At 36.6% G+C, this 13,366-nt stretch overlaps 2 protein-coding genes across 2 annotated transcripts; one reads left to right on the forward strand and one right to left on the reverse strand.

The window, feature by feature from the left end:
- The first annotated feature begins 658 nt into the window (after nucleotides 1-658).
- LOC112792032 (phragmoplastin DRP1C) lies at nucleotides 659-6,961 on the forward strand. Its single transcript, XM_025835104.2, has 16 exons — nucleotides 659-1,139; nucleotides 1,225-1,288; nucleotides 1,433-1,537; nucleotides 1,979-2,080; nucleotides 2,425-2,475; nucleotides 2,577-2,638; nucleotides 3,325-3,415; nucleotides 3,564-3,628; nucleotides 3,722-3,916; nucleotides 4,042-4,161; nucleotides 4,259-4,329; nucleotides 4,497-4,722; nucleotides 5,325-5,375; nucleotides 5,632-5,905; nucleotides 6,058-6,197; nucleotides 6,580-6,961. Exons 1-16 carry the CDS (start codon nucleotides 1,008-1,010, stop codon nucleotides 6,706-6,708), a joined length of 1,878 nt encoding a protein of 625 aa, XP_025690889.1. The 5' UTR covers nucleotides 659-1,007; the 3' UTR covers nucleotides 6,709-6,961.
- A 1,001-nt stretch (nucleotides 6,962-7,962) lies between these two features.
- LOC112792033 (adagio protein 3) lies at nucleotides 7,963-11,345 on the reverse strand. Its single transcript, XM_025835105.3, has 2 exons — nucleotides 10,700-11,345; nucleotides 7,963-9,819 (listed from the first exon to the last, which is right to left on the reverse strand). Exons 1-2 carry the CDS (start codon nucleotides 10,981-10,983, stop codon nucleotides 8,214-8,216), a joined length of 1,890 nt encoding a protein of 629 aa, XP_025690890.1. The 5' UTR covers nucleotides 10,984-11,345; the 3' UTR covers nucleotides 7,963-8,213.
- Nucleotides 11,346-13,366: the final 2,021 nt, after the last annotated feature.

The raw sequence follows: 13,366 nt of genomic DNA on the forward strand, positions 1-13,366 counted from the left end.
ATAAATAATTACTTTTACAACGATGTTATTTGAACGTATTTTCGATAAAAAAAAAAATTCAATATAAGCAATAAGCAATATGTATGGACATCTAGCCAAAAAAATGTTTACATAATACTTCTGTTATTTCCTTAACCAGTGATAGAAAGTTAGAAAAACACTCTCATACAGATTCAAAAAATAAATTAATATAGAGTAAGTACAAAAAAAAGGAAAAAAAATCTCAATATAATTTTTACACGCTCTTTTATTCTCTCTATACTTTTTCTCTTATAGCAGAGTATCGACCAGGAATTAATGTTAGTGCATGTCATCTGATTACCCGAAATTCAAGGATATGCAAAATAGGAAACGCATTTTACTAAGACAATATTTGGTGAATAATTGAAGCTGCAAACTAAGGTATAATTAATTTTATATAAAATTAATATTTGAGAATCGTTAGATGATAATTTAATTAAATTTATTAAATTATTTAACGATTTTTAATTATCAATCTTATACGAGTTTTTATCACAATTAATACGTTTAAAGAAATTTGCTATTCTAGAGAAGGTGGTTAAAAACTTAAAATTATATTACTACTTTTATTTAAAAAAAATTGATAGAAAAATACACGACCCACATAAATACAAATGAAAGAATTTCTACTTGGTTTGTCAGAGTCATAAGGATGTTGAAAAATGACTATGGAACTAACTGGCTTTTCAAATTTGAAGTGACTGTTTGCCCCATTGGCCAAATATACAAGGATTTTATAATAAATATAAATAAAAATAATAAAATAATCTTACAATATAACTTGGTTTAGTTTGGTTTCTTCTTCGTTGGCTATTGGTTTGTTTTTGGTTCTGGATGCACAGCACATTCTCCATTTCTGCATCTGAACACATTCATTCATTGATTTGAATCTAACGTGGAACCAACAAAAACAAACCAAGTAGCTTCCTCCTTCTCTTTCATCATTCGCATACTCAGATCCGCAATCTTATTCGTTTGGATCCAAAATGGCGACCATGACGAGCTTGATCGGTCTTATCAATAAGATCCAGCGGGCCTGCACGGTGCTCGGAGATCACGGCGGCGAGGGCATGTCCCTCTGGGAGGCTCTTCCCTCCGTCGCCGTCGTCGGAGGACAGGTACCTTCATCAACTTCAGCTTCAACTTCTCTTTTTCCGATCTCATCTCATCTTTTCATTCTGTCACTGTTTTGTGGAATATCAGAGTTCAGGAAAATCCTCAGTGTTGGAAAGCGTGGTCGGTAGGGATTTCCTACCTCGCGGATCTGGTATTATTCCTCACTTTCCTCTATCATTACCATTTTGATTTGGAAGCTATGAGTATATGTTAACGACGCCATGCTCAACTGTGAAATCTGAAATGCAAATGAATAGATTTAGTGATACTTTTTCTTCATTTTGCATAATCAAAGGTATTGTTACGCGGAGACCGCTGGTGCTGCAACTTCATAAGACAGAGGATGGCCAGGAATACGCCGAGTTTCTTCACTTACCGCGAAAGAGATTCACTGACTTCGGTAACTGAATTTTCTAACTACAGATTTCCCGTTTCTGTTTCAGCTTCACATGCAATGGTCTCTAGCTAACAAAAATCATGTATGCCTGTATAATCTTAAGTTAATTTTTAGTTTAATATTAATAAGCCAAATTCTAAGTAGGCTGTATATTGAACTAGGCTTAAATTGAGTTCAATGGAGAATGCATTCCCCGCATGGGAAAGCAATAGATTTAAACACTTGTAGCAGAACTTGGTGTCAGTCATTTTGGCATCATGGATTATATGTCTTGGGAGCGAAGCTATGTTTGTTGTCGAAATTTGGACTCTTATGGGTCTCCTTTAGCATGTAGAATTATGGTGTTTGTCTGTGTCCATTATTTTTCAGTGTGGTTAACCTGGCGTGACAATGTTGTAACTTCACAACTACTTTAATGTCTTACGTTACTTTATGACCTTGCAGCTGCTGTGAGGAAGGAAATTTCAGATGAAACAGATCGCATAACCGGGAAGACGAAACAAATTTCTAACATTCCAATTCAACTCAGCATTTATTCGCCACATGGTAAGTTGTTTGCTTATCAATTGATGGATGCAATTTTATATAGGCCTTATAATTTGTCAAATTGATCTGTATGTACCTTTCTTTCTTCCCTTACCATTTCACACCTTGTCATTGAACATTTGATTGTGGGGATGAATGGTGATTTAGGGTTCAAATAATGCAAGGTTATCTTTTCTAGAGTAGCGGAACAGTCCTTTATTCTTTTGCTTCTGCTTTATTTCTTTTAAGTTGCCTGCAAAGCTCATATCTCTAGAGTAGTCTCAATACATTATTCGTATGTACCTCTGCTAAATTTCTCTTGTCAGTTTGTTTCTGTGGTTAACTTTCTGTGGCTTTGCCTGCAGTTGTAAACTTAACCCTTATAGATCTTCCTGGGTTGACAAAGGTTGCAGTAGGTAAACCTCAACATAATTTTAAGTAATCTTATGCAGAGTGCTATTCTGAAAATACACATGAGAATCTCTGATGCATAACATAAGCTTGTCTTCTTTCACAGAGGGACAACCAGACACTATTGTTCAAGATATTGAAAACATGGTCCGTTCGTATGTTGAGAAGGTAAAATTACACTTTTGATTTAAATAAGTATGCAGTAGTCAGATACACTTAAACTAATTATTTTTGCATGATATGAAGAGAATAAAGGGTAAAAAATAAGCTTTGTCATATTAGGTGGATATGGCTACATATATTGGACCACCATTAAAATAAAATAAGCATGATGTAAAGAACTTAACTAACTGAAAGGCCATAAAGGAGAAATCCGGTTCCATATAATGTAAACCCATATCAAATAACACACCACTTAATGCTCATCATTCTTTTTATTCGTGCAATATTGTTCCATATAGCTATTTATTCCTTTTCGATCAATAGAGAAAGTGTGGGTTCGCTCTCCACACAAATGTTTTCGTATTTTTTTTATTCATTTTTACAAGTACTCCCGTGTATATATTAATCATCATTACCATTTGTTCATGATCAGCCATAAGTTCACTGTTAAGTGTTGACCTGATCTCCACTTATCTGCATGTTGTCTAGCTTGAACTTTGATGTTAGAATTTAAGAAAAGATGTCTCAAGGTTGAAGAAAATGGACAATGTAACTGAAGGATTAACGCTCACCCAATTTCATAGTTAATGGCAATTGAAAATTATTTTTAGTTCTCATTCTGTTTATCACATTTGAAGCACACTGAACTAGCTTTCTGATAAACTTTCTAATTAAGTTATTTGATTGTATAGCCAAATTGCATTATCTTGGCTATCTCTCCTGCAAATCAAGATATTGCCACTTCAGATGCTATAAAAATTGCTAGAGAAGTTGATCCATCAGGTATGACTGGTTTTTGTTGGAAGGAATTCCAAGGGTAGACTGCATGTCTTCCATTGAATTTTTCATTTCTTTTTCTGCTGTACATCAATATGCCACCGATTTAGAAAAAATAAAATAAAATACTTTATTTTATATTTTTTTGTTTCAGGTGAACGGACATTTGGAGTGGTTACCAAACTTGATCTTATGGATAAAGGAACTAATGCCGTTGATGTATGATTTCTCTAACAACCTCATGGCTATCTTCAGTTTATTACCAAGTGCATAATTTCAAAACAATGGGTTTTCTTTGTGTGTATCTTGAAGGTCCTTGAGGGAAGGCAATACAGACTGCAGCATCCATGGGTTGGAATTGTGAACCGTTCACAAGCGGATATTAACAGAAATGTTGACATGATTGCTGCTCGTAGGAAGGAGCGTGAGTATTTTGAGACAAGTCCTGAATATGGACATTTGGCACATAAAATGGGCTCAGAGTATCTAGCTAAGCTTCTATCTCAGGTATTCTCTTCAGCAATTTGTAATTTATTCATGCTTTTTATTTAACATTCTGATTGTGATAACCCAAATTCATCCTATGATTAGTAATTTTCTTTTCTTTCTCTTCACTGGCTTTTATGGCTTAGCATTTGGAGCAAGTTATCAGACAGAAGATCCCCAGTATCATTGCCTTAATAAATAAGACGATAGACGAGCTTAATGCAGAGTTGGATCGTATAGGCAGGCCCATTGCTGTGGACTCAGGGGTCAGAACTTGGTTCTATGCTGAAATCAGTTTTATTAGATTTGAAACTTGAAATTACTTGGTTCTGCTTGTACTAAGCTGTTTTCTCATTTTTGCAGGCCCAACTATACACTATTTTAGAGATGTGTCGTGCGTTTGACAAAGTATTTAAGGAACACCTGGACGGAGGGTACGTGACTAATTGCTATTCGTAGATTATAGCCTCAGCTTGTAGAACACCACTTTTTCTTTCCTCACCAAAGAATTTGATACATCTATTTTTCTTTTTCTTTATACGTACAGTTAATTTTTTTTTGGAGGAATTAATTTTATGTAGTAAACGAAATACTATTTCAGACGTCCTGGTGGAGACCGGATATATGGAGTTTTTGATAATCAATTACCAGCTGCTTTAAAAAAACTTCCATTCGATCGTCATCTCGCCTTGAAAAATGTCCAGAGAGTTGTCACTGAAGCTGATGGGTATCAGCCCCATCTGATTGCCCCAGAGCAGGGTTATAGAAGACTCATTGAAGGGTCTATTGGCTATTTCAAAGGCCCAGCTGAAGCCTCTGTGGATGCCGTAATCTTCTTGTCCTTATTATTATATTATTCAATAGTAGTCTGTTTGTTTTTTTGTTTTTGGTTCTGGTTTGGCTACCATGAATGGTTTCTGTTTGTTGATCTGTATTACTGATGGAGTTATCAGTTATTGATATGAACTGCTAAACGGAATCACTAGATCTTGATATGAAATACTTTCACTCTTTAGATGCCTTTCACTCAAAACATATAACTTTTTTTTCCCCTAAAGAATGCCTTATCTCCTTGTAACCATTGCATCTCTATGCTGTAAATGTTCTGTTGCCAATTTTTTTTCCTTTCTTTTTTTAATTATGATCGTAGATAATTTCCCAGGCTGTATCTCCATTGCCTTTTTATTTGAAAACCACAACTTTGAAAGCAGCTTTCATCTACCTATTTTTAGTAGAGCTCAATATATCAAATATCAACCTTAACCTGTGTTTTTTATTCTCTTTTTACATGTTACTCCACAAGCAATGGTTTTCCATATCTAGTTTTTTGTAACAAACATTTGTTCTTGCTGTCTTTTTTGGAACAAATTGCTTAGTATTATTATGTTCTTTTCATCAGAAGTTATACACTTTTATTCTGCTATCTCAGGTACACTTCGTTTTGAAGGAACTTGTACGGAAGTCAATTTCTGAAACTGAGGTATGACATCTTTTAAGTAGATATACTCGGACAATTCATGTTTCCAAATATTCACGTGCAAGCTGGACCAGCTTTTATAATTTAGAAAATTAGTGGATGTTCAAGTGCTTGTAATGCATGTAATTTCTGTAGGTGCTGTTCCAGATCTGTGAACAGTACCCCAAACGTCACTAGGGATTTGGTGGGAATTAAGGCTTATTCTTTTGTGGCAGACACGAAAGAAGAGAACTTAGATTAACTACTTCATATCATGCAGGAATTAAAAAGATTTCCAACACTTGCAAATGATATAGCAACTGCTGCAAACGAAGCTTTGGAAAGATTTCGCGAAGAAAGCAGGAAGACAGTTATACGATTGGTTGATATGGAGTCTAGCTATCTAACAGTAGATTTTTTCAGGAAGATTCATCTAGAAGGAGAAAGGGGTCCAAATGCGCCAAATTCAAATCGTAATGATAAGAATGATCGGAGTGAACGTAATGCTCCCAATCCCGCAATGGACAATCCTGACTATCACCTCCGGAAGATTGGTAACTAAGTTTCCACAAGTCTTCATACTAATAATTGATGGATATCAGTTTTATGTTTGGGATCACTTTTGGATAGATATACAGTTTTAATATTATCTTGACTTCTGCTCCAACGTTCTACTGGTCTTAATATCAAATGCTTCTTGTTTCAGGATCAAATGTTAATGCCTATATCAACATGGTTTGCGATTCGCTTAAGAATTCTATACCAAAGGCCGTGGTATATTGTCAAGTTAGAGAGGCCAAGAGATCATTGCTTAACTACTTTTATGTTCAAGTTGGGAAGAAGGAGGTATGATTTTTATGTTTGATTAAAGTTTTGCCACCTTACACGGAATTTCTACCTTTTTTTTTAAAAAGAAGATTTTGTTTCATAGTATGGACAACGATGAGTTGCAATTTGCTGGTCTTGGATGAGTTAACTTATTCAATGCGTTATATCTAACTATAATGTTGGTACTCGGATTAAGCCGTACGTTACTAAAGACAAGGACGGGTAATTACATCAATGATGTGGCTGCGTGTGTAGTTGTCCTAAATCCTAATCAACCGAGTGTCTTCGTAGTGGTCCCCTGTTAACTACTAGGAATTTCATTCGATAGTTAGCTTAGAACTGATGAAAGCGTTATACGGATGAGATTTTATAACAATGTGTGTGCGCGCTATTTTTACAGAAAGAGAAATTGGGCGCCATGTTGGATGAAGATCCAGCTCTGATGGAAAAGAGAAATCAACTTGCTAAAAGGCTTGAATTGTACAAGCAAGCTAGGGATGACATTGATTCCGTGGCCTGGAGATCATGAAGATCTTAATTTTTTTTATTTTTATTTTTTGCTACAGATGCTACTATAAGGAAGATTTGTCATAGATTTTATGATTTCATTATTATTATTCTTTTTTTTTTTTAATCAAACTCAAAGAAGTCTACGGTTCAGCAAGAGGTGTTTGCACTTGCATATAATTCTTTTGCCCCATTTGTATAAAGCTTGATTTGTATTGTGTGATGTTACAAGACCAACGATTTAATTAACTTAGCTTTTTTAGTTTTCTTGACCATTTTGATTTTTACTCCATGCTCTTGTTCATACTGTCACTTGAAAAACGAGTATTTTTTATTATTAGGGATCTGTTAACAGAATTGACGGCGGAACAAAATTGAGATGATTTTGAAATGTTAGGGACTTAAATAGAACGTAAACGTTGGGAACAAAAATGATACATAAAAATAAATTTTAATTTTATTCTTCAATAATATCAATTTTTTAGTATACATAGTATTTAATTATTTTTTAATCACATATAAGTAAATTACACTTAATCATATTACTTTCATTTTAAATAAATTAATTTTTTTATAATTTTACTCTTAAAATTTTTAGTTATCATGAAATGTTTGTAAAATGACTAGTATATAAACTCACAGAAAAATATATATATATATATATATATATATATATATATATATATATATATATATATATATATATTATGCCTTTTGTCTTTAACGTATCAAAATTCTTTAAAATTATAAAAAAAATAATTTATTTAAAATAAAAATAACGTGATTAAGTATAATTATTTAGATGTAATTAAAAAATAATTGAATACTATGTAAAGTAAAAAATTAATATTATTGAAAGATAAAATTAAATTAAAAATTTATTTTTATGTATCGTTTTTTTCCTTAACGTTTTCGTCCTATTTAAGTCCCTAACGTTTCAAAATCGTCTCAATTTTGTCCCGCCGTCAATTCTGTTAACGGATCTCTAACGACAGGATAACATTGACTCAATTTTGAAATGTTAGAGACTTAAATAGAACGAGACTTACCCCAAACGTTGGGACAAAAACGATACCTTACTGAACTTTTATGTTAAATTCCTTTATAAATCTATAAATAACAGATACCGTGAGCCATCGCCCATCAGAACATCATTGTGTTTATTCATTTCCTTTGCTTCTCTCTTGGTTCGCTAATATAGATTACACAAGCATTAATAAAACAAAAGAATTACTTATATGAAAACTATTTGTTAAAGGGGGAGAACCATCAACTCTTTTGATGTACAAAGGTTCCCAAGTGTCATCGACACTATAGGAGCTGGAGTGGATCATATATTATATATATATATATTTTAATTCAAAAACAGTATTAATACTAATAGACATTCCATACAACATTCATAAAATAGTTTGTAAACAAAACCAAGCTGCTGCTAGAGGCAGAAAGGATACCCAACAAAACCCTTTCAGTGACCTAAATGTTGTCTTGGGATAATTTGGTCCAGGCATTCAGTTAGGCAACTCATCACAGGTCAGAATCCTGTCGACTTGCCAAGCATAATTCATGCAACTCGTTCAGTATCCACTCCTCTCCAGTATGTCCGCCCAGCACCAAAACCCTTGTTCCTCCGACCACACAAGTGCTGTGACCCCAAGCAAATTTAGGTGGTTGCCCCGGAACATTGAGGATCCTCCATGAAGGCTTCTCCTCAGCCGGATCCAACAGAAAGAGTTGAGACGGTGAGTGAAGACCTGCAATGGAACCTCCAAAAACAATTATTCTTCCGCAAGGCATGCTGACAGCAACATGATCTAGCCGAGGAGGAGGAACCACAGCACTTTGACTAGCTACTCCAGTGAAGGCACTGTATTCTAGTGGTCTCCAGTGTGGTTGTTCATCTTCTAGATCAATGGTGTAAGCCTCCCCTGATCTTAAGCGCAAGTGTCCACTCTTGGCAAGTCCACCAAACATAAGAATCTTTGTCCTCCCATAGACTGACAGTGAGTGCCCCAAACGAGGAGGTGGCGCCCATGATGTTGGAATCTCTCTCCATGTTGGATTACCTGTTGTAAGGTCCAATAGATACGTGTCACTAAGAAGAACCCCAGCGTCTGTGCACCCACCAGAGACAACCAATTTTGACCCTTCGATTGTGCAAGAACTGTGCCAAGATCTTGGAAGTGGTGGGGTTCCACCGCAGACCTCCCTCCATGTTGGCTGTTGAGCATCCAAATCAAGGACAAACACATCATTGAGCAATCCTTGCCTACCACATCCACCAAAAACCACCAACCAAGAACCATTTAAGCAAGAGAGTGTGTGGCCCCATCTTCCTGGTGGGGATGATTTCACGCTAACCCTGCGCCACTCTGGATTTTTAGCATCAAGATTTAGCACAAAAGTGTCATCCATAGGTTGCATATCTACTCCTTCACCTCCAAACAGTACAAGACGATTCCCTGCGGCGCAAGCGCTGAAATTGCAGCGTGAAGGTTCCACTGCTCCTCCAACTGTCAGTTTTCTCCAACAAACTGCCTCGAGAGTAGTAAGTTCCCGTGTTAGACGACCCCATCCTAACTTCTTGGTCATCAATTCCAAGGTACCAGTGACTTCTTTTCCCCACACATTTTGACACACCATCTTCCTGACATGCTCATTCTTTGTCAGTTGGCGGATCCTCCTGCATACAGACCCGATGGATGCAACGTCCCTTGGTGTCAAACGTGACAAAATGTTGTGAGCTAAGACTTCATCAGAAAGCTGAAGAATGCCACACAGCTCTTGGTGCTGACTGTACAATGTTTGTCCACTCTTAGGAGGGAATTTACCAGTCTTATCGAAATCTTGATTGCAAGTCTTTTTGAAGACTGGGTATGAGACGCGGTTCAGATCTATATTTGCCTCAGAAAATAGTTGGATACCTATTACGTGTGTCACAGTTCCATCATCATCATGAATTGGTGCAAGTCTGAGTCTATTCACCAAAGGAGTACCATCCTTTCGGAAATTCAGAAGTTCACCTTGGAACTCAATGCCTTCCTCAAGGCATCTTCTAATCTCAGACACAACAACAGGATCCACCAGAGGGTGCCGCCTCTGAGCTCGAGGATCTCTGAACTGCAAGAACCGACTGAAACAAAACAAATTCCAGAGTTAGTAAAGGGACAATATTCTTGAAGTGACACAAATCAGTTTAATTTGAAGCCATATCTGTTAACTAAGGTAATGAGGTTGGAAATGGACAAAGGATGTAAAAGAAAACCAAATATACAACCCAGAGCTCAAACTCTCCTGTCAGGAAACAAAGCTGAACAGGATCGAGTGAATCGAACATGAACTCTGGCATGCTAGCTTCCTTAGCATTGATACAATGAAGAAGTCACATCTTTAATCCATCTCCTCCTCCACTACAATTCCTTTTCACAGGCGGATGACTCACAAGCACAAACAGTTGAGATCATAAATTGTAAGTCCAAAGATATCTTGTTCTGTCAAACAAAAGGTATAATCATGCATACTAACCAAGTAATTATGAATAATAAATTTCTCTCCACATTTGATAGAAATTTCTACTCATCTCCATAGTACAAGTTTTCAAAGATTTCAGCAAAAAAGTTTCACGTTTTCCACAACTTGAACAGTTATAAACTTCAGTTCTGAATGTTTCAGGCTAACAAACCACCACTGAATTTCATAGAAAAATGTAACCGGAAACGTTAAGAAAAGTAGTCAGATCACAGCTATTGAGTAACAAAAGAAGATGTATTTGTCAATAAGAACCTGAGAAGGATGCTAGGGGAATCAAAAGAAGGAATTCATTGAGAATGTAGTTTGAAAGCATCTAAATTTAGCATAGATCTGGAATCATTTCATCACCAATTATAAAAATTTAATCGTGCAGAGTAGCTAACTTCACAAAACAAGGAAGCCCAACATTTTCTCATCTATTAATTTCCCCAGAAGAACGTATAAAAAGAAAAGGGAAATAAAAAGAATAAAAAATATCTCACCAGTTTCGACCGAGAGCCTCATCAGCACGATAGCCGGTGAAGATTTCAAAGACCTTGTTGACATAGATGATGGGGAAATCAGGTTCAAGCGCATCACAAACAACAACGGAGGTTGGTGTTGCTGGGTAGAAGAAGATCCCTGGCTTCAAAGGAAGCTCACTCTCGTCTTCTCCAATTGCAACAACTGCATCATCCTCTTTCCCTTCGTTCCTCATGCATTTCAGCCTCTTCCCACCGTTGTGGTTGTGCTCTTCATCCTCCTCTTTCTCTTTCGCCATCGCCATCTTTCTCTCTTCTGCAAACTCCCACAGTTTCTTTCTCTTCAGCTCTGTTCTCTGACAATAATAATAATAATAGTAATAGTAATAAGGAATTAAGGTTGTTGGACTCTTCTGACACAAATACTGTTAGGATTTGGTTGAATTAGTCCTACATTGCTTAGGATAGCAAATGGAGTGGGTGGCCTAGGCTATAAATATGAGGCTAAGTTCTTCATTTGTTTTTGCACCAGTCAGAAACACTTTAAGCTTGTATCTGATTTTTCTTTTCCTCTGTACTCTTTATTAGAGAGTGTTGTGAGGTGTAGTTAGATATTTGCTTTGAGAGAGTGTGGGTGTACTGGGGTGCCGGTGAGAGAAAGAAGTCTATGTGTTGTAACAATTTTCACATAGTGATATTCTCTGGTTGTCATTTGACAACGGCCGTGGTTTTTTCTCCGGTAATTGGAGTTTCCACGTTAAATTCTTGTGTTGTGATTGTGTCTATTTTATTTCTCTGTCAAAGGTGTTTTCTCAAGGGGGAGTTGGTGTATTATTCCCAACAAGTGGTATCAGAGCTTTGGTTCGGTGGGATTTATTCTTAGTATGCTCTGTGGTTGCAGCCTAGTCTGACCTTCCACATCAGAAAAGAATTTTGTCCTGTGGCTTGAGGTTGATCTTTGGTTGCTATTGTTGTTGCTGGAAGGCAGTGTGACACTGTGAGAGTGCTGTTTGGAAAGGTTCTGGCTAAGGAAAGACTTGGTATTTAAGTGTGTCCATTGTGACCCACCTCTCTTTCCTGGGGATCCTTCCTAGTGCACGGTTGAGTTATACTATTCCAGTATACGGTTGCAACAATGTCAGGATATTCAAGTGCTGTGAAGCTTGAAATAGAGAAATTTGATGGAAGAATCAATTTTGGCTTGTGGCAAGTACAAGTCAAGGATGTGTTGATACAATCAGGTTTGCACAAGGCGTTGAAGGAGAAGATCTCTGGTTGCTCTCTCTATGAGAGAAGATGATGTTCTCTAGAAGACAAGAAGTATTCTCATGGTATTACCGCACTGCCATGGATAAGGATAAGTTGTGGCAATCGGGTCCACAATTGCACACGGGCATTGGTTGGCGTTGAGATGCAAGGTGTGTGGCGGAGTTAGGTCGATGGCTGAAGAACTTCCAGGAAAAGCCAATTTGGAAGTTGCACCATGAATTTTCAGCAAGGTTTCGATCTGTACCAAGGCGAAATTCTTGGAGTGGTCTAATTCCAAGTGAGTATACTTTCATGGTGGAGTATGATAGTTCTCTGAACTATGATTGTCGGTATAGACAATGGCAGCAAAGAATTGTCGGTGTTGACAATGGAAGCTGAAGATGTGTGACTATTTCAATCAAGGTGGAGATTGTTAGGATTTGGTTGAATTAGTCCTACATTGCTTAGGATAGCAAATGGAGTGGGTGGCCTAGGCTATAAATATGAGGCTAAGTTCTTCATTTGTTTTTGCACCAGTCAGAAACACTTTAAGCTTGTATCTGATTTTTCTTTTCCTCTGTACTCTTTATTAGAGAGTGTTGTGAGGTGTAGTTAGATATTTGCTTTGAGAGAGTGTGGGTGTACTGGGGTGCCGGTGAGAGAAAGAAGTCTATGTGTTGTAACAATTTTCACATAGTGATATTCTCTGGTTGTCATTTGACAACGGCCGTGGTTTTTTCTCCGGTAATTGGAGTTTCCACGTTAAATTCTTGTGTTGTGATTGTGTCTATTTTATTTCTCTGTCAAAGGTGTTTTCTCAAGGGGGAATTGTGTCTTATTCCCAACAAATACCCCTCTTCCAACACCGAATTGCGGGATACCCTAAAGGGTAGTGATTGTAATTTGATGAGAAAAAGAGGGGCAAATGATAAAGGGAATGGAGTCAACGTGGGTAACACTTGTCCCCATGATATTTCGAGAGAAAATATCTGCGAGTGAATTCCCACCAAAAAGCTGCCACGTCATAGGGGTGGGAGGAAGATATTTTTGTGTGTTTGGCGGGTAATGTGTGTTTATCGGCAACTAACATGGACATTAGTTTTCGATAGGTACGGTGCCTTTTCTATTTCTGATTCCCTTGGAAGCGCGTGTTTAACACCTTCATTCTCCTGCGTCTGGGTTTATGGGAATGGACAAGGCACATTGTTTAGCTTCTCTTCATGTCAATGTGTCATGCCCAAATATCATAGTCCATTCTCTCAAAGTCAGGCATACCAATCCACATGTAAAACCTTTCTAAACTTTTAATATTTAATACCATCTTTCATGTATTATGTATATTGAAAATAATTAATGAAATTATTAATTAGTTATAGTTCAAATAATAATTTTTTATTTAAAAATTTTAAATTTGAATTTTATTTTTAATTTTTTAAAAAA

The sequence above is a fragment of the Arachis hypogaea genome, chromosome 13, assembly GCF_003086295.3.
Source record: "Arachis hypogaea cultivar Tifrunner chromosome 13, arahy.Tifrunner.gnm2.J5K5, whole genome shotgun sequence".
Taxonomy (NCBI): Eukaryota; Viridiplantae; Streptophyta; class Magnoliopsida; order Fabales; family Fabaceae; genus Arachis; species Arachis hypogaea.